The sequence below is a fragment of the Aotus nancymaae genome, unplaced genomic scaffold (assembly GCF_030222135.1).
Source record: "Aotus nancymaae isolate 86718 unplaced genomic scaffold, 86718_ANA_hifiasm-v0.15.2.pri h1tg000059l, whole genome shotgun sequence".
NCBI lineage: Eukaryota > Metazoa > Chordata > Mammalia > Primates > Aotidae > Aotus > Aotus nancymaae.
Genome location: NW_026988473.1, coordinates 57,435,952 through 57,458,051, shown reverse-complemented (window position 1 = coordinate 57,458,051; position 22,100 = coordinate 57,435,952). Strand labels below are relative to the sequence as shown.

The 22,100-nt window shown below is 40.4% G+C and overlaps 1 protein-coding gene across 10 annotated transcripts in view; it reads left to right on the top strand.

Moving 5' to 3' along the window:
• Positions 1-22,100, top strand: part of FAM168A (family with sequence similarity 168 member A) — a 168,228-nt gene that overhangs the window by 121,954 nt on the left and 24,174 nt on the right. For all 10 annotated transcript variants that reach the window (XM_064365276.1, XM_012456948.2, XM_012456940.3 and 7 more), the window contains one exon: positions 19,385-19,465. In XM_064365276.1, coding sequence (XP_064221346.1) covers positions 19,385-19,465 — 81 coding nt within the window. The remainder of the gene's footprint in view (positions 1-19,384; positions 19,466-22,100) is intronic.

Below are 22,100 nucleotides of genomic sequence, written 5' to 3'. Positions count from 1 at the left end.
CCCTTCTCAAGACAGGTTGAGTGGTCCTAAACCCTGGACACAGGGATGCAAGCTAGTTTCCAGCAGGATAGCCAACCATTCTCATTCTCCTTGCCCATTTTAGGCAAACTAAATAATTGGCCCCCAAAATTGGCTTTAAAAGGACTCATGTTGGGTAAGGTCAGAAGTGTGATTACTTGAAAATTGCTCAGCTGGTGGGAAAGGTACTTTAAGTGTCTAAATCAGATTTTTGCTATTACTGCTGTCAGCAGGAGAAGATATAGAAAAATCAATAGTCCTTGGTCTTGTTTAAGCTACAAAACCATACTTCTTGTTACCTCCAAAGGTCTCTGTCTACCAAGGAGAAGCTTTGACCTTCACTGTCACCACAAGTACTGTCACAATTTGTAAGTTTATGCTGAGTTCATTGAACTCTGTTGCCTTATGCTTGTATAGCAGGAGGCCTGAAATCTTTGTGGTACCATAAGATAGGTAGGGGTGGGCCGAGAGCCAAGACTAGACTCCAAACCTTCCCACTCTTATCCCTCCTTAGAGTGGACCCTGAGCTGGGAACTCTGAATTGAAATGCAGACAGGAGGGCTGGGCACAGTGTCCAAAGAGGGGACCTTTTCCTAAGCAGCTCTGTTCTAATTTAGGTTACTAACAATCCTGAGTTTCCAGAGGAGCTTGGAGCCTTAAGAAGGTAGGCTGAGTGATTCATATTATTATAGTTATTTTCATCATTTGAGTGCCCATTCCCTAATAAATCCAGTGCCAGATTTTTTTTTCATGTAGCTTAGTAGTAAGAATTGCCCATGTTTGAATCTCAGCTTTATTGTTTGATCACTCATTGTGCATCAGTTATAAATGCCAGAATATGCTACTGGAAGACTTGATTAACAGTAAGCTTAGGCCAGGTGTGGTGGCTTATGCCTGTAATCCCAGCACTTTGGGAGGCTATGGCAGGAGGATCATTTGAGCCCAGGAGTTGGAGACCAGCCTGGGCAACCTAGAGAGACCCTGGCTCTACAAAAAAAAAATTTAAAAATTAGGTGGCACACACCTGTGGTCCTGGCTACTCAGGAGGCTAAGGCAGGAGAATTGCTTGAGCCAGAGAGGTCAAGGCTGCAGTGAGCCATGATCATGCCACTGCACTCTAGCAAGGGCACCACAGCAAGATCCCATCTCAAATAAAAAAAAAAAAGAAAGAAAGAAAGGAAAGAGATAGAGAAAAAGAGAAAACAATAGCTTAAATAAATAGGTAAATAGGAGGTATATTTTTCTTACATAAAAAGAAGTCTGACGGTCAGTGGTAGGTGACATTGATTTATTAGGTCAGTGAATACAAGACCAATATTTCTATGACTCTTTGGCCTTTTCCTCTTGCTCTAAGATGGCAGATGTAACTCTAGTCATTGTGTCTGTGATAGAGGTAGGAAAAAAGGGGTATAGAGGAACATGAGTAATGTCCTTTTCCTAGCAAAGCAAAGACCCAAATACCCACAGAAGACTTCTGTGTACATCTCATTGGTCAAAAGTGGGCCACATGGCTACTCCTAAGTGGTAGGAAGGCTAGGAGAGTGAGTATTTAGCTTTTCCAGCCTCAGTAGTGAAAGCATTTGGTAAAGGCAAAGCGTATTGGGAATGATCGTTGAGTTAGCCAGCCCATTGTCTTTCACAATTACCCAGGCAAGTAAATTAGCTTCTCTAGTTGGTTTTCTCATCTATAAAATTTTTTTTTTTGAGATGGAGTTTCGCTCTTGTTACCCAGGCTGGAGTGCAATGGCGCGATCTTGACTCACCGCAACCTCTGCCTCCTGGGTTCAAGCAATTCTCCTGCCTTAGCCTTCCAAGTAGCTGGGGCTACAGGCATGTGCCACCATGCCCAGCTAATTTTTTTGTATTTTTAGTAGAGACGGGGTTTCACCATGTTGACCAGAATGGTCTTGATCTCTTGACCTCGTGATCCACCCGTCTTGGCCTCCCAAAGTGCTGGGATTATAGGCGTGAGCCACCATGTCCGGCCTCTCATCTATAAAATAAAGGTAATGGTGGGACCTACCTCATGAAAGGGTTGTGAGGATTAGATGGGATTAATGTAAAGCAAGTCGCGTAATACTTGACCCATAGTAAGTAATATTAGTGGCTTTTATTAGCATTATCTCAACTCTGCAAAGTGATTATTATCCCATTTTATATAAGAGATAGCTGAAGCTCAGTGAGTGGAAGTAACTTGCCTGAATTTACAATTTGAAATGACAAAACTAGGATTTGAGTCTATCTCTGAATCTAAAGTCCATGCTGCTTTTTTTTTGCAGTGGAAGTTGAATCAGCAGGGAAATGGTAGTTAGCTGATGAGTCTGTCTTGACCAGACCCAGGATATCAGCCACAAGGCTTGGTGATTAGAGAGGGATGGAGACGGAAAAAAACAGGTTTGGGCAGTGAGAGCCCAAGCAGAAACCCCCATGTGAAACATATAAGGACAAAGAGAATCACAGCTTAGGGGGCCATCACTGGACTGATACTAGACCTACCAAATTGGGGATGAATATTTGACTTTTTTTTTTCTTTTTGAGGCAGGATCTTACTCTGTTGCCCAGGCTGGAATGCAGTGGCGTGATAATAGCTTACTGCAGCCTCGACCTCCTGGGCTTAAGTAATTCTCCCACCTCAACTTCCCAAGTAGCCGGGACTATAGGTGTGCACTGCCATGCCTGACTAATTTTTTTTTTTATTTTTAGTAAAGACAAGGTCTTGCTATGTTGCCCAGATTGGTCTCAAACTCCTGGGCTCAAGCAGTCCTCCTGCCTCTACCTCCCAAAGTGCTGGGATTATAGGAGTGAGGCACCATGCCCAGCAGTATTTGAGAAAACTGGAAATGAAATTTGATAAATAATGTAAGAAAAACTAGTTATGGGAGTAATCAGAAGGAACACCTAATCTAGTCTGAAGGGGGAGAAGGTCAAGTAAGACATTTTGGAGGTGAAGTGAACAAGAGAAGGACTATCTGAGCATTTAAAACAGCTTGAACAATGACATGGAAGTAGAATAATCAAATGGAGTATGTTAGAACAACTGTGTGTTGTTGTTGAAGTATAAAATGCCAGACCCGGCTTGGCAAGAGAAGAAGTAGGACATATAAATGTGCAAGAGTTGGTCGGGTGTGGTGGCTCACACCTGTAATCCCAGCAGTTTGAGAGGCCGAGACAGGCAAATCGCGAGGTCAGGCATTTGAGACCAGCCTGACCAACATGGTGAAACCCCATCTCTACTAAAAATACAAAAATTAGCCGGGCATGTTAGTTTGCACTTGTCATCTCAGCTACTCGGGAGGCTGAGGCAGGAGAATTGCTTGAATTCAGGAGACGGAGGTTGCAGTGAGCCGAGATCACACCACTGCACTCCAGCCTGGGTGACAGAGTGAGACTCTGTCTCTTAAAAAAAAAAAATGTGCAAGAGCTAGACTTGGAGAGTCTTTATGTCATGATAAGAAGTTTGGAACTTTATCCTTGGTGGTGGGAAACTGCCAGAGACTTTTAGGCATGAGGGATAGGTTGGCGTTTTTGAAAGACCTTTCTGGATGTAATAAGATGGATGGATTGGAGAGAGGGGAAAAAGGAGAAGACCAGTTAGGAAGTTGTTAATGCTTCAGTCAGGAGACCTGAACTAGGAGCTGTATTTGAGATGCAGAGGGGAGGACATGTTTGAGACATTTTTAGAGAAAACAGTGTCTGGCTTTCAGTAGATATTCAATATTTGTGGAATATGAATGAATAAGTCAGGACTTGATGTTGGATTTAGGGAGTGAGGGAGAAGGAGGAATCTGGACTTAACCTCAGGCTTCCTCCACCATAGGTGACAGGTTGTATGGTCATGACTTTCACTGAGTTCTTGGGAATACTGAGGCCAGAGTATGTGTCAGAGATCTTTCCTTTTAGGTATTTCTCAGGTAATTTTCTTATATCCCCTGAGGAATCCCTCTTTTTTCTAGTTCTTGGGCATTTCTAAACAGTGTATGTTGGTAATTGTGGGACAAAGGTCTTCCTATTTTATATTAATAGATTTGGAAACTGAGGTGCAAAGTAGTTAAGTAACTTGCCTTGAATCATCCAGCTGCTGAGAGTTAGGAAATGTTCTTTCCTTTGCAGCATGTTGCCTTTGTATAAGACTCTTAGGCTTCTTGTTGTAATTTCAACTGATTATAGGTCATAATAAAACAAGCAATAAAATTCAGAAGATTAAATTGATCTAATTACTCAGCTGTTAAGATGAGGCCTGAGTTAATTGTAATTCAATGTACCTTCTAATTCAATTCCACAGAGTACACAGTGTCATTTGCATTGTACAAAGAAAGTTCTGCTGATACCTCCTTAGTGTTAAAAGGAAAAAATAAAATAACTCATAGGAATAGAGCCAAACATTTCCCTACCTTTATTCTCTTTTGTCAGATAGATCTGGTTTCAATCTTAACTATAACTTACTGCAAGCAAATTACTTAATCTCTCAGAGCCCCTATTTTCACACTTATAAAACATCATGGGAGATATTCATTTAATAGTAGCTGTTGTTACTATCCTGCAGGTGAGGAAACAGATACAGAATTTGATAAGGGCTATAAATGTCTTACACAGGTCATATAGTAACCTAGTGGTACTCTAAACAAAGAAGTGTTGAAATGGTAGTATTTTCTAGAGATCATTGACTTAAGACATGTTCTATTTCACTTTATTTGAAAATCCTGTCCTGGATGTTGCACATATTTCTCACCTGCTTCCTTTAGGACCTCACCAATGTGTTGATAAAGTCTCTAGAAACAACAACCCTTTAAACTTGTAGGGCTCTATAAGAGTTTTTAAAGGCTGAACCTGAGACTCATTCCTGTAATCCAGCACTTTGGGAGGCTGAGAAGGGAGATCAGTTGAAGCCAGGAGAGACCAGCCTGGGTAACATACTGAGACCCTCTCTCTAAAAAAAAAAAAAAAAAAAAGACATTTTAATATATATCATATATATCTAGAAAATCTGAATGTTTGTATACTAGTCCTGGCTCTGCCAGAAGTATGATTGGCAGTTATTTGGAACAGATGACATGTCTAACAATGGGAGATGAATTGAACCTGTCTAATGTCCAATAATATAATCATTTTATGGCTTCTCTTGTTATTTTATCTTATTTCCAAAACAATGTACATTTTAGAAAAATTAGAGAATACTGATGCAAGAAGAACATAGAGGAATACTAATAATTCCCGATTCAGAGACAATCACTGTTAACGCTTTGGTGTATCTATTTTTCTAGGTCTTTTAAAATGAACATACATACATTGTTTTTCAACAAAAATGAGATTATATGCTATGTACTGTTCTATAACTCATCTTAATTTACTTAAGGAATTCTAGGTTGGGTTTAGATTTGTTTCAGTTAATGCCCTGTTGGTAGAATTTAGGTTGTTTGAACTTTCACTGTTAGCTAGTAGCACAAAGAAGAAATAATAGACTGAAATAAATTACAAATAAAAAGGCAAAAATGTGGGGACACTTTCATTTACAATTTTTTTAAAGAGGGACAAAAATGTTTTAAAATGCAGGAAAGATTGTAAATACACATACACACAACAGTAAACAACAAATTACCTGTATTCAGAGAATGACTAGTTTACTGTTTCTACAAAAAGCCATGCTGACTAGAAGCTTGTTTTGTCCAGCTTGTGGTTGGTCAGACAATAATAGGCCTAACCAGCTGGAGCCATGTGAGAGTTGATGAAAAGGCAGGGTGATAAGCCTCATGATTGAGGATATGGAAGATGTTTTATTAAACAATCTTAAAATCCATGGGCAAACACAATTGTTTCCAACAGGGAACTTTTAATGAAAAGGGCATGGGTGGGAGACTATTATTTACTGAAGTACTTACTGCTCTGTGCCAAGTATTTGTGCTAGGTATTTTGCATGTCATCTTTTAAAATTTTCTAGCCTGCAGTATAGGATATCCTTGTGTTCCTAAGGATTAGGTAAAGGGACTTTCCTATGATTTTATGTCTGGTAAATGGTACAGCTGACTTTTGAATCCACACCACCTACCTTCAGAACCTCCATTCTTCCCACTGGACTGTGATGGCTTCTTTAGGATGCCAGAGGAGGAAATATCTTCTTTTGATTCACAATAAGAATGTTTAGATGGGACTCTACAAAGTTAGTTCAGGACTTGCTCTGAATTTACTCTGGTCTGGCCCTGCTCACCTTACTAGCCAGCCCACCTGCAGGTACAGGAGAAGGAAAGAGGGACACTGGTGCTAACATAGAGTAGGTACTCAAAAATTATTTACCAATAAGTAAGCTACAGATTATATCTATTTTTTTAAAATATCAAAACACAGGCTTTGAAAATTGAAGTGATTTGCCCAAAGTCCCAGAGCTAAAAAGTAAAAGAGCTGGAATTTAAACCTAGGTCTGCCTGTAAATGAAGCTCCACTGTTGCATAACACTGTACTGTTTGTCTCAGTTTGACACCTGCTCTCAGTGTCCACAACAGTAGGGAAGGAGACATGACCTAAGCACAGGTAACCGCTCCACTTAAGGTATCTCCTATCACTAACTTGGAGTTGCAGCAACCTTTCCAATCCAGAAGCCAGACCAGATTAAAAGTCTTTTTGTCTTTTTTCCCTGTTTTCCCACAGCCCTTATATCTTCCTCTGTGTTGGCCTTTGTCCCTGGCAGCCTAATAGCAGGGTAACTTAAGTGCTTGCTTGTCTCTCTCATTAGATGGTGAGTTCATGGAGGGCAAGAATTATGTCTTCATTTTGCACTCATTGTAGTACTTAGCACACATTAAGTGTTCAAGTGAGTATTTATTTAGTTGAATTGGCCAAAGTTTGTGCACTTGGCTCATTTTGAAGGCAGTTGCTCAAGTATTAACATTTAATGTGTACACAATTCTAAAAAGCATGGATTTTTGGCCTTCTAGCCCACAACTAATTCTAGCACTGGGAAAGGGCTAGCTAAGAAAGGCTATAGGATATAGGCTTCAGGATAATAAGTATAAAAGTGAGTGTTAACAACCTGAGTGTAAATGTAAACAAAGATGTGTTTACATCTATGCCTCTAATTTCCTCCATTTTTAAGATGGGGGTGGGGGAAGGCTTGCCTCCTTTAAATATATATATGTATGTATGTGTGTATGAATGAAAATTCCTGTGGACAATTCTGTCTCCTCAAGCTGTCACTTCCTCTCCTTTCCTTTACTATCAGCATCTTTACTTACTCTGTCTCAAAAAAAGAAAAAGAAAAATAGAAGCCTTAAAGAACACTGTACACCAAGTATACTCAACAGTCACCTAGAGGTCATTCCAATAACACAGAAGAATATAATTCTTTTTTTTTATTTTTATTTTTATTGCATTTTAGGTTTTGGGGTACATGTGAAAAACATGCAAGGTTGTTGCATAGGTGCATACGTGGCAGTATGATTTGCTGCCTCCCTCCCCTTCACCTATATCTGGCATTTCTCCCCATGCTATCCCTCCCCAACTCCCCACCCCCCCGCTATCCCCCCTCCCCGCAACAGACCCCCGTGTATAGTGCTCCCCTCCCTGTGTCCATGTGTTCTCCTTGTTCAACACCCGCCTATGAGTGAGAACATGTGGTGTTTGATTTTGTGTTCTTGTGTCAGTTTGCTGAGAATGATGTTTTCCAGGTTCATCCATGTCCCTACGAAGGATGTGAACTCCTCGTTTTTAATGGCTGCATAATATTCCATGGTGTATATGTGCCACATTTTTCCTGTCCAGTCTATCATCGATGGGCATTTGGGCTGGTTCCAGGTCTTTGCTATTGTAAACTGTGCTGCAATGAACATTGGTGTGCATGTGTCCTTATAGTAGAACGATTTATAATCCTTTGGATATATGCCCAGTAATGGGATTGCTGGGTCAAATGGAATTTCTATTTCTAGGTCCTTGAGGAATCGCCACACTGTTTTCCACAGTGGTTGAACTAATTTACACTCCCACCAACAGTGTAAAAGTGTTCCTATTTCTCCACATCCTCTCCAGCATCTGTTTTCTCCAGATTTTTGAAGAATATAATTCTTAAGAATACATGGAACAGTCTTCAGGATAGACAGTGTGCTCAGCCATAAAACAACTCTCAGTACATATAAAGGATTGAACTCATACCAAAGTATGTTCTCTGACTGCAGTGGAACAAAATTAGAAATCAGTAACAGAAAGAAATTTGAGAAAGTCACAGTTATGTGAAAATTAAATGACACATTCCTAAATAACCAGTGGATCAAAAAAGAAATCACAAGGGAAATGAGAAAATACTTTGAGATGAATGAAACATAATATAACAAAATGTATGGGATGCAGCCAAAGTAGTACTTAGAAGAAATTTATAGCTGTTAAGTGCCTACATTATAAAAGAAGTAAGACCTCAACTCAGTAACCTAACATTTCATCTTAACACATTGTAGGGAAAAGAGCAAATGAAGACTAAATCAAGTAGAGGAAAGGATGTAATAAAGAAATCAATGAAATAAAATAGAGAATAAAATAGAGAAAGTCAATAAACCAAAAGTTGGTTATTTTAAAAGATCAGCAAAATCAACAAACCTTTTTGACTTTAGCTAGGCTGATGAAGAACAAAATAGAGAAGTCTCCGATTATTAAAATCAAGAGTGATAGAGAGGACATTACTACTGACTTTTATAGAAATAAAAAGGAATATGAGGTAAGACTGCGAACAATTGTATGCTAACAAATTAGACACTTAGGTGAAATAGACAAATTCCTAGAAAGACCCAAACTGCCAACATTGACTCATGAAGAAATAGAAAACCTGACTAGACCTATAACAGAGACAGAATTAGTAATGCAAAAACTTTCCGCAAAAGAAAGCCCAGAACCAGATGGTGTCTTTGGTGAATTCTACCAAACATTTGAATAAAAATCAACACCAATCCTGCACAAACTCTTTGAAAAAATAGAAGATAAAGGAATACTTTCTAACTCATTCGATGAGGCCAACATTACCTTGATAATGTTGGCCTCATAAAACCAGACAGAGACATCACAAGAAAACTATAGATGGACCAGTATCCCATTTGAATACAAATGTAAAAACTCTGAACAAAATATTAGCATTGTTTCAGGTCTTATCCAACGTCTGATATTGTCAAACTTTAAAATTTTTGCCCATCTGATAGGCATGAAATGATACAATATTCCTTTTATGTGTATTTTGTTGATTACTGTTGAGGTTGAACATCTTTTCTATTTCTCCCCCTTCTCCCCAGTCACTTGTATGGTTTCTTTTGCGAATTCTTGCCTGATTAGATTCTATTGGCTTATTTTCATTTCTTCTTGATTAATGAGTTTTTTAATCTGGCCACTAGTCCAATGTCACCTATGTTACTACAAATGTCTTCTGTTTCTCTGTTCTTGTCTTTTAACTTTGTTTATGGCATCTTTTGACATACAGAACTTTATGTTTTAATTAGTTAAATTTTTCACCCTTTTGTAGTACTTCCTTTTGGTATTATCTGAGAAATAACTTTGTAATCCCGAGATCATACTGATATTCTCTGGGACTCTGATATTCTCCTATTTCTTTCTTTCTCTCTCCTTTCTTTTTTCTTTTTTTTTTTTTTTGATACAGGGTATCACTTTGTCACCCAGGCTGGAGTGCAGTGGTACAGTCACGGCTCACTGCAACCTCAATCTCCTGGGCTCAAGTGATCCTCCCACTTCAGCCTCCCTTGTATCTCGGACTACAGGCACATGCCACCACTTTTTGTAGAGCCAGGATCTTACTACATTGCCCAGACAGGTCTCAAACTGTTGTGCTCAAGCGATCCTCCTTCCTCAGCCTCCCAAAGCATTGGGATTTCAGGAGTGAGCCACCATGACCAGCCTGTTTTATTTTATATTTAAGGCTTTGGTCTTTCTGGAATTGGAGAAGTGTGAGGTGGGGATCGGGGGGTGTCTAATTTTATTGTTTTACATGGAAAACATGTGTCCCAGTACATTCAGTTGAATCTGAGCAGGACTTTTTGCTTTAGCAAATCTCTTTAAATGGAAAAGCAGAATAAAAGAGTGGGCCGGGTGCAGTTGCACACTTGTAATCCCAGCACTTTGGGAGGCCAAGGTGGGTGAATTACTTGAGGCCAGGAGTTCGAGACAAGCCTGGCCAACATGGCAAAACCCCATCTCGACTAAAAATACAAAAATTAGCTGGTCATGGTGGCAGACGCTTGTAATCCCAGCTACTCAGAAGGCTGAGGCAGGAGAATCTCTTGAACTGGGAGGCAGAGGTTACAGTGAGTGGAGATCGTGCTATTGCACTCCAGTAGGGGCGACAAGAGCAAAACTCTGTCTCAAAAAAAAAAAAAGAGTGAATTGACTTGGGAGACACAGGTATTCATGGACCAAATTATCGATTTGCAAAATTTCATCTAGCTCTTTGATCTGTTTTAGAAGATAAACGCACAGAGGTCGGGGGCACCAAATGACCTCGCAAGTGTTGAGTACCTCCCAAGTGCTTTATAGATGTAGGAGAAAAAAGAAGCAACAGCACACTCCTGGAATGGAGATTGAGACAGAGTAGGCCATCTGCTTTCCATTAAAGTTTATCCTATACCAGCAGATAGGAAACTGAAGAGATATTTTTAGATTTGTTAAAACAATATTTTGTCCTGAGGAACAGGACATACTTGGCCTTATATATTTACCTAGGAGCAGTTATATTATTAGTGTCTAAGCAACTTATTTTCTTACCTTTTTTTGTTGTTGATACTATTTGTATACTAATGACATAGGAAGTTAAGGCTGATCTGGTTTTAGAGCCTTTCTCTGCTAGGGCTCAGCCTAGGTGAATGACCCAGAGGTTGCTGGCCTTTAACCTGGATGAGTATGCTTTCTCTGAAGATGCAGCACAACTCAGAGCACAATTGATTACTGGATATTTCCTCCTTTCTTATTAGCTTCGGAGGAGCTGCCTTCCCCTAGATGAGAACAGTGCCTCATTTATTATAGTTCATACCCTTTACAATTCCCTGCAGCTCACCAGTGGAAGGCTAGGTGGCTGGGCCTTGAATCTAATATACAGGCTATCTCAGATTCAGGTCTGGTGGGCAGGTTCAGAGCCAGCAGTACAGAACTGCTGCTTGCTTGGGCTGACCTACATTTTTGCCAGTATAGCACTCTAAGCAGGCAAGCCTCCCAGCTAGTAAGAGAAATTAAGATTCATCATTTTTCTGGAGCTAACAGATTCAAGGGTCTGTTTATTTTATTTCCTTCTGCCTATCAAAGAAAGAAGCAGGGTCGGGATGGGTGGGTGGGTAGGTAGTACTTGCAAACCCTGCAGTTAGAATGTTTTCCATCTTTCTTTGTAGCTTCTTAGCCCACCGGACTAAAATGGGGTTTTGCACTCAGGATCAAATTTTGTAGGCTCTGCCTCCTGAACATCTTTGTAGTCCCCCCTCTCTTCATCCTATTGCTAGTGTTTTAGCTTTTCCTTTGGGCTACTGTAATAATTTACTGTCATGTTCCTCCTCCTCTGATCTTAACTACTCCGAACTCCTTTTTACACTGCTGCTAGAGTAGTTTTTGTAAAACACAAATCTGAAACCCCAGTTTAAAACCTTCCATTGTTTTCTTATTATTTATTGATTAATTCCATCCCTTAGCCTGGCATTCAAATCCTTTCACAGCTTGTCCCCCAGTCTACCTTTTTATCTTTATTTCCTGCCACTTTTCCCCACACACAGTAAATTCCAACTGTACTGAACTACGCCATTTCCCTAATATGGTATGCACTTCCATACCTTCATGCATGGAATCAGCATATATTTCTTTGTCCCTACCCACCTCCCCAACACCTTGACAAACTCTTCCATTCATTGTTCAGAGCCAACTAAAATGTTTATTTCTCTAAGAAGCCATTCCCAGCTATCCCAAACATGTTCTTCATTTCCTCCTCGGTATTCTGATAACACCATCAGCATTCTCTGATTGTATCTTCCATATATTACACCTAAAGATTAATTTAAATGACTATATTTCCCCCCATTAGACTGTAAGTGCCTCTGTAAAGAACCTAGCACCCTTCTTGCCACAGAGTAAGCATTTGCCAGATGCGATGATGATGATGATGATGATGATGATGATGAAATCTGGATGCAGTCACTTTAGGCCTTCACTGACCACCATCACCATTGTCTTGTTATGTCATTGGGGAAAAACTATCAGCAGAAGAATGAACAAGGCAAGAAGAAAAATCGAATTGTTTTAACGGAAGGGGATTTGTAAATTGAGGTCTGATCAGAAGTGAGCAATCAGGATAAGGGAAGATTGAAGAAATTGGGTCTGTTGGATTTAGACAGAAGAAAATTTAGGAGGAATAATTGATCTCTTCATATCTCTAGCTGACTGTCCTGGAAGAGAGGAAACAGACATGTTCTGTGAAGGTAGAACTAGGACCAGTGGTTGAAAAAGTGTTCAGGGTAAAGATGCCTAATAAGTCAGATTTTTAGCTCAAAGTAAAGAATTTTCTTACTTCCAGAGCTCTCCAATAGGTGCTTTAACTCACTGAAGAGGTTCTGAGCGTACCATCGTTAGAAGAGTATGCTGTGGAAGGCTGAGGCAGAGAATGGCTTGAATCCAGGAGGTGGAGGTTGCAGTGAGTCTAGATCACACCACTGCACTCCAGCCTGGGTGACAGAGTGAGACTGTGTCTCCAAAAAAAAAAAGAGTGGCCAGGCGTGGTGGCTCACGCATGTAATCCCAGCACTTTGGGAGGCCAAGGCAGGCAGAAAAAGGTCAGGAGCTCAAGACCAGCCTGTCCAACATGATAAAACCCCATCACTGCTAAGAATACAAAAATAAGCTGTGGGTGGTGGGATGTGCCTATAATCCCAGCTACGCAGGAAAGTGAGATAGGAGAATCACTTTAACCCAGGAGGCAGAGATTGCAGTGAGCTGAGATCTCACCATTGCGCTCCAGCCTGGGTGACAAAGCAAGACTCCATTTCAGAAAAAAAGAAAAAAGAAGAGTATGCTGGCAGAGACTATGCTGCCAGTCATGTGTGCTACTATAAAGGATATTCCTGTACTGAGTGACAAATTGGACTCAATCACCTCTAATACCTCTTCCAACCCTATAATTCAGTACCTGTGATACTTTTCAATAACACAACCATGACCTATATTACAACACTGAGTGGAAACAGTAGTTGTTTTGTTTTGTTTTTTTTAACACAGCCATCTTTGACCAAATTGCCTCTCCAGAGTAATTTCTTGTTTTTCTTGGTTTTGGAGATCAAGTAAAAGAATCTTGGCAAAGTAAATGCAGCCAAATCCAGAGGTTTTCTCTGAGTAGACTCATTTTGAGGAGAGGCAGGGAGGTTGGTAGGAATGGACAATGTCTCACTCAGCAGGTCTGGGTTCTGTCTCCGCTCTCTACTTACTAGTTGTGTAAGAGAAGTCTTAATATCCTCATCTCTAAAATGGAACTAGTAATATATTTTGTTGACTTTGGGTAGAGATTAAATCAGATAAAGAAGTGCCTAGCACAGTGCCCAGAACATAGTACAGATTCAAAATTACATACTTCCTCTTGCTCTCTTCTTCATTATTTTGATATAATAAAGATTTTTTTTTTTTTTGGTCTTGTCTTGGTTTTGATCACCCTAGGGGGTCATTGGCAAGGCAGTTTTCTTTTCAATTAGGAGCTTCAGATCTAAACCGTCGTCACTGCCTAAGTATTCACCTGCTCACAAGGAAGTAAGCCTCTTTGTCTTTCTGAGCCAGGGAGTTTGTCTTCCACTAGCCTTTTGATACTCTATTTTTAGCTCCTAAAGTATTTTTAGAAATAGTCCCCTGATTTCTGTTGAAAGTAATTTCTAATTTCCATATTAATCAAAAAACAGCTTTACATTTCTTTAGTCCTAATCCTAGTACCAACAAGAAAAGAGGATTAGATTGTATTGACATCTATAAAGCAATTAAAATGTACACGTCAAAATCCCAGGACACCTGATCACTACTGCAACCTTTAGGATATAAAGGAGAAAAGCTAAATTGTGTCCATTTATCTCTTCACTCTTGACCTTCAAAAAATACAAATACAAAAGGGCCGGGTTTGTTTCTAAGGACAAAGTCATAATTATTTGGTAGGTTTGGAAAAGGCATTGCTTTTTGGATTCCTTTCCCAATTTGACCACTGACTTGCTGAATAATCTTAACCAGAAAGTTACTTCATCTTTCAACCTCTATTTGGTTAGCTATAAAATGGAAGAACTCACATTAGGATTGATTTGAGGCTCAAAAGAAGAGCAAGTGTGAAAATATCTTTGTTATGAGCAAAAGAGTGAAATATACATGGTATGTCTTTTCAACTCAATGTACAGTCATGTGTCACAAGACTGTAGAGATCCTGAGCTCAAGTGATCCTCCTACTTCAGCCTCCCAGGGTGCTGGGATTACAGGTATGAGCCACCATGCCTGGCCAGACTTAATGTATTAACAGTTATAAAACTCCTGGACTTCTCATGCCTCTAATTCCAGCACTTTGGGAGGCTGAGGCGGGTGGATTACCTGAGGTCAGGAGTTCGAGACCAGCCTGGCCAACATGGTGAAAACCATCTCTACTACAAATACAAAATTAGCCGGTCGTGCTATCACATGCCTGTAATCCTAGCTACTTGGGAGGCTGAGGCAGGAGAATTGTTTGGGCCGAGGAGACAGAGGTTGCAGTGAGCCACTGCACTCCAGCCAGCCTGGCCGACAGAGCAATACTCTCTCAAAAAAAAAAAAAAAAAAAAAAAGATTGAAGTGAGCTATGATTGTGCTACTACACTCCAGCCTGGGTGACAGAACAAAATAAAGAAAGAAGTAAGGTAAGAAGGGAAGGAAGAGAAGAAAAGTAAGTAAGAAAGGAAGGAAAGGGAGGGAGGGAAGACTATATAAAGCTCCCTGTAATGCTGTCATTATATAATGTCTGCCAAATTCAAGTGAATTAAAAATAATTCCACTTGGAAACATTCAAGGAAGATCCTATAATTGCCTCTAAAGTGAAAGGCATCTGAAATGACAGAACAAGAGTGTGATTACCTGTGACTGCACAATTTCTCACATGAAGCTGAATACAGATTTTGGCCATGCAACTAGAGCACTTGGCTTCCCAGATTAGAGCCCTGACTTTCTTCTTGAGAAGTAGCACACCTCCAGATTGCTAATTAAGTGATAAGTTAGCTACCTCAGTTCTAAAATCAGAAAATGATTAGGGGGTAAAGAGATGAATTTTCTTTGGAATTGGAAAGGATTTAGGGAAAGGCATATTAACAAAGATACATTATTAAAGCTTCAATATTTACAAATCCCAAAGAAGCTTTTAGGGATTTAGGGATTTAATCTTTGACTTTTAAAACCAGCTTTTTCTTGTCAGTCAAAATACCAATGAGCATTTAACAACTGCAGGGAGCAGTGAGACAGGCACTTAAACACTGCTAGAACAAGTACAAATTGATGGTCTTTCTAGAAAGCAGTATGGCAAAGTATGTGAAGGCTCTTAGCATGTCACTTTTCTTCACCTCCACTATTTCCCTGGTCTTAGTCCCAACATCTATTGTTGGAGCTTGCAGTAGCCTCTCAGCAGGTTGCTTTGCTTCTCTATCCCCTTATAGTCTGTTTTCAACACATCAATCAGAGTGACCCTTTTCAAACATAAGTCATAGCATGTTATTCTTCTGCTGAAAACCCTGTGAGGTCTTCTCATTTCACTCAGAATAAAAGTCTAAGTCCTCACAGTGGCCCGTAAAGCCCTACATGAACTGGCCATCCCTTTACCTCTCTGACTTCCTCTACTACTACTGCCCCCTCATTTGTTCCATTCCAGCCACACTGGCCTCTTTGCTGTTCCTCCGACATTGTCTTATATGCTGTCAACTTAGGGCCTTTGCACTGACTGTTCTGTCTGAAACGCTCTTTGTTCAGCTATCTGCTTGGTTAACACTATCATTTCTTTCAAGTCTTTGCAAAAATAATACCTTCTCAATGTGTCTTACTCTGATTATCCTTTATAATATTGCAGTGCCCTTACCCTCAACACTTTGGCATTTCTGATGCCCTTTACTTTGGCCTTTTTCTCTTTTCCATAGCACTGAAGACTTTAGTATTTATCCGATGGTGCCTTCTCTCACCCTCTTAGAATATAAACTCCACAAGGCCAGGGATCTTCATTTTGTTCACTGACAAAAGTCCCTAAATCAGTGTCTGGCACCAAGTAGATACTCAAATTGTTTGTTGAATTGATGAACTTTAAAAATAGGCCTACCTGGCCAGGTGCAATGGCTCATGCCTGTAATCCCAGGACTTTGGGAGGCCAAGGCAGGTGGATCACGAGGTCAAGAGATAGAGACCATCCTGGTCAACATGGTGAAACCTGTCTCTACTAAAAATACAAAAATTAGCTGGTTATGGTGGCATGCGCCTGTAGTCCCAACTACTCGGGAGGCTGAGGCAGGGGATCGCTTGAATCCAGGAGGTGGAGGTTACAGTGAGCCAAGATCGTGCCACTGTACTCTAGCCTGGCAACAGAGCAAGACTTCAAATTAAAAAAAGAAAAATAGGCCCATCCTTTGACCTAGAGATTTCCACTTCTAGAATTCATTCCTAAAGAAATAGATTCATTTAGTCTGTTAGTCTGTTTTATTTTAGTCTGTTAGCTATTATAAAAATGAAATTTTCAAACAACCAAAACAGGTAATGGTTAAATGATATATCTACATGTGGAATATCATAAAGATATTAAAATAAGCCTTTCAAAGAATATGTAATTACATGAGGAAATGTTTATAATGTTAAAGTGAAAAAGTAAAATGTAAAACCATGTATACCCCTACCTTATGTCATATATAAAAATTAATTCAAAATGTATCAGTGATCTCAATATAAAAGCCAAAACCATAAAACTGTTAGAAGAAAACATAAAAGTAAATCTTCATGACATTTGGTTGGCAGTGGATTCTTAGATATGACACCAAAAGTATAATCAACAAAAGAAAAAATGGATAAACTGGACTTAAATCAAAACTGAATTTTTTTTTGCATCAAAGGCATTATCAAGAAAGTAAAAAGACAACCCACAGAATGGGAAAAAGTATCTGTAAGTAATATATCTGATAATGGTTTAATGTTCAGAATAGACAACTTCTACAGTGCAACAGCAAAAAGACAAACCACCCGATGAAAAAAATGGGAAAATGCCCTGTCCCAGTACTTTGGGAGGCCAAGGCAGGAAAATCACTTGAAGCCAGGAGTTTGAGACCAGCCTGGGCAGCCTGATGAGACCCTGTCTCTACAAAAACAAAACAAAACAAACAACAACAACAAAAAAAAAAAAAAAAAAAAAGGGAGGGGGTGTGGCAGCACACACTTGTAGACCCAGCTATTCAGGAAGCTGAAGCAGGAGGATCACTTGAGCCCAGGAGTTCAAAGTTACAGTGAGCTATGATCCTGCCATTACACTCCATCCTGGGTAATAGAACAAAACCCTGTCTCTAAAAAATAATCAAACAATTGTATTTTTAAATGGGAAAATGATTTCGATAGACATTTCTCCAGAGAGGATATACAGATAGCCAATAAGTACATGAAAAGATGGTCAACATCATTAGTCGTTAAAGAAATGCAAATCAAGACCACACTGAGATCCCACTTCACACTTACTATATAGGATGGCTATAATGATAGTAATAATAAAAGAAAATAACAAGCATTGTTGAGGATGTAGAGAAATTTGAACTCTCATACATTGCTCATGGGAATGTAAAATAGTACAGACATTAGCTGGGCACTGTGGCTTATGCCTGTAATCCCAGTACTTTGGGAGGCCAAGGCGGGTGGATCACTTGAGGTCAGGAGTGCAAAACCAGCCTGACCAACATGGTGAAACTCTGTCTCTACTAAAAATACAAAAATTAGCCAGGTGTGGTGGCGTGCACCTGTAATCCCAGCTACTCAGGAGGCTGAGGTGGAGAATCACTTAAACCCAGGAGGCAGAGGTTACAGTGAGCTGAGATTGCACCACTGTACTCCAGCCTGGGCAACAGAGACTCCATCTCAAAAAATATATATATAGTGCAGACATTGTGAAAAACAGTTTGGTGGTTCCTTTAAAAGCTCAACATAGAATTACTGTATGACCCAACAATTCTACTACTGGTGTATATCTCAAAGATTTTTGAAAACAGGTACTTATATGTATGTCATTGTTTATTATACCATTATTCACAGTAGCCAAAAGGTGGAAACAACCTAGGCGTCCCTCAACAGATGACTGGATAAAGAAAATGTGGCGTATACACACAGTAGAATATTATTCAGCCATATTATTCAGCCATAAGGAAGAAGGAAGTTTTGGTACATGCTGCAACATGGATAAACCTTAAACACATTATGCTAAGTGAAAGAAGCCAGACACAAAAGGACAAATAGTGTATGATTCCACTTATATAAAATACCTAAAACAGGCAAATTCAGAGAGACAGAAAGTAGATTAGAGGTTACCATGGTGGATGTTGGGGGATGAGGAGTTACTGTTAATGGTTAGAGAGTTTCTGTTTGGAGTGATGAAAATTTCTTGGAAATAAGTAATGGTGATAATTGCGTAACATTGTAAATGTCATTAATGTCACTGAATTATACATTTAAAAATGGTTAAAATTGCAAATCTTATACATATTTTAACATTATAAAAAAGTTTCAAAAAATCCCCCAAACTGTATATAATATACTGTGGTGAGCTGGATCTGGTTTGTGTAAGCTCTTTAGAGCTGATCGTGGGCACCTCTTCCAAACTATTCATTCAGTGAAGTTGGTAGCATCAAATTGGTCATGGTGGAAGCATTTATGCCATCTCAGTTGTCAAATGCTGCAAAGCAGCTCCCATTTCCAACCCCTTCGAGCCAGTTGTTATATATTTACCAGCACAGCACTGAATATATGTGTATAAAAATTATAGAAAGCTACCTGGAAAGACAGATGTCAAACTGTTAATGGTGTTACCTCTGGGGAGGAGAGTGGTGGTGTGGCAGGAATGTGAAAGTAAACTTGAACATAAAAAGTGTAAATTTCAATGTTGCTTCCATTTTTTTTATAGTGAGCATGTGGACATATTTTTTGTATCGGTTTTAAAAAATAGACCAGAAAGTCTGCACATATTAGGATTTTGGTTTTGGTAACTTTTTTCTTGAGAGGCTGAAACCTGGTCACATATACTATCTGAAATAGCCCATGGAGAGTCCTAGGCCAAGCCTAGGACTTGAATTCTATTTTTTTTTTTGCTCTTTTTTTTTTTTTTTTTTTTTTTTTTGCCTAACTAATAAGCTTTCTTATCTCTCTGTAGGTTACCCCACAGCCTATCCAGCAGCGGCCCCTGCCTACAATCCCAGCCTCTACCCCACCAATAGTCCCAGTTATGCTCCAGGTAAGGAGAAAATAGGAACAGCAGTGGTGAATGGGGAAGGGGGACTCTATTTGGAAAAACAAAACCACCTGCTGGCTTTTTCCTGTTCTTAATTGCTCCAGGCCCAGCCTGTCCAGGCTTGATTTTCCTGGGAGTTCCCTCTCTGGGAACTGGGACAGATCAGCCTCAGGGTGGGGGCAGGAATAGAATCTTCTCCATTCTCTCTGGGACTTAAGGTTGGCTCATCGATCCTATGCTGGAATGTCTGAGACCTGCTTCCTCCTCATAGAACACTTTCTGCTCCCCAAGCAATGTCTAAATTCATTCTTTGCTCAGTTTTCCCTGAGGCTGCCATTGGGACGGACGGACGGGGACACACACACACACACACACACACACACACACACACTCTCTCTCTCTCTCTCTCTCTCTCTCTCTCTCTCTCTCTCTCTCCCCCCCCCCTTGGGACACACACACTCTTGACACACACACACACACACACACATTCTCTCTCTCTCTCTCTCTTCTCCTTGGGACACACACACACGCTCTTGACACACACTTTCTTACTCTCCTTGGGACACACACACACACGCTCTTGACACAAACACACGCTCTTGACACACACACTCTCTCTTTCTCTCTCTCTCTCTCTCGCACTCTCTTACTCTCCTTGGGACACACACACACACACACACACACACACACACACACTCTTGCCACTAGAAAGTAAAGAGCTGGTTTTCAAGCTGAGATAAGCTGCTGGGTTTTCAAAAATAATAAAGGCCCAACAATCCTTGGATTGAGGTTGAAATGGGTTTGAAAATGTTGAAAAGATTTATTCTATTTTGGGCTTGGAGCATTGCAGAGGTCTTAGTTCTGACCTTAACCCTCATGCTCAGCTGGTGCTCTAATACTCAACAGCAGGAGAAAGAGTATGGGCTCTGTGGTTAGAAAGTCCTGGGTTTGAATCCTGATTACCTGACTCACTAGTTGTAAGGCCTTGGCCAAGTCACCTCACCTCTCTGAGATCCAATGTGACTACCTGCCTCAGAGTTGTGGATGGTTTTATGTAAGTTCCATTTACTCAACAAGTATTTGTTGAATGTCTTCGATACTGGGATACAAAAATTGAAAGATGCCATCTTTGCCTGTCTGAAATAGCTTACAGTCACATTTGGGAGCCTGGCATGTAAACTCATTGCAGTGCTAATGTGCTAAGTATTGTAAAAGGAATACATATAAGGGGAGGAGGAGGGAACAACAGTCTGCCTAGGGGGAAAGTGTAGGGGAGGCTTGGCTGGGTGCTGTGGCTCATGCCTGTAATCCCACTACTTTGGAAGGCTGAGGCAGGCGGATCACCTGAGGTCGGGAGTTTGAGACCAGTCTGACCAACATGGAGAAACCCAACCTCTACTAAAAATACAAAACAAATTAGCCAGGCATGGTGGCACATGCCTGTAATCCCAGCTACTCGGGAGGCTGAGGCAGGAGAATAGCTTGAACCTGGGAGGCAGAGGTTGTGGCGAGTCAAGATTGCTGCATTGCATTCCAGCCTGGGCAACAAGAGTGAAACTCCATCTCAAAAAAAAAAAAAAGTGTAGGGGAGGCTTCAGAGAGTGGGTAACAATAGAGACTTGAAGAAGTAGAAGCTATTCTTTAAGCACACAAAGGAGAGTGGGCATTCCAGGTAGAGCAGAGCATGGGCAGAGGCTTAGAGATGTGTGAACAGGACACTGTGAAGAACACAGAAGTAGGGGAGTAGTTGCAGCATAAACTATAAGCAGCTAGATGAATCTGAACTATAGATGTGCAAGGGCCAGATCTGGAAAGGCCTTGAATGTCTTGATAATACCCCGCATTTTCTTTCTTTTGTTTTTTTTTGGAGATGGAGTCTCGCTCTGTAGCCCAGGCTGGAGTGCAGTGGCACGTTCTTGGCTCACTGCAACCTCCGCCTCCCGGGTCCTGTTTCAAGCAATTCTCCTACCTCAGCCTCCCAAGTAGCTGGGATTACAGGCACAAGCCACCATGCCTAGCTAATTTTTGTATTTTTTAGTAGAGACAGCGTTTCACCATGTTGGCCAGTCTGGTCTTGAACTCCTGACCTTGTGATCCACTTGCTTCAGCCTCCCAAAGTGCTGGGATTATAGGTGTGAGCCACCGCACCCAGACATACCCCACATTTTCTTGTTTAGCACAGTTATCATTATAGAATTAGAAAGCTTCAAAAGACCTTAGAGATCCCCCAGTCAACCTCTTCTCTTGACAAAGGAGAACCAAAAAACAGTGTTTTGTCCCAACATACCCAGTGAGTCAGCAGCAGCATATGGACTAGAATCTTTGGCAGATCTCCTGACTCTTGTCCTATGCCTTTCTCTCCCAATGTAGTACTTATTCTACTGTCATTATCTTTCTTGGGGCACACTTAAAGGAGAAAAGAATACAGGTTGTCTGAAGACCTAGATTTGAGTCCTCACTCAACCTTAAAGTCACCTGATCTATCTGAATCTCATTTCCCCCATCTCTAAGTAGGAATCATATCATAATTATGCACACACACTATGAAGTTATCAGATAGCCCCTCTTTTCTGGGCAAACAAGAACTATTTTAGGTAAATAGGTGATGGTATCCCCTAAGGTGTTTACATAGATGTTC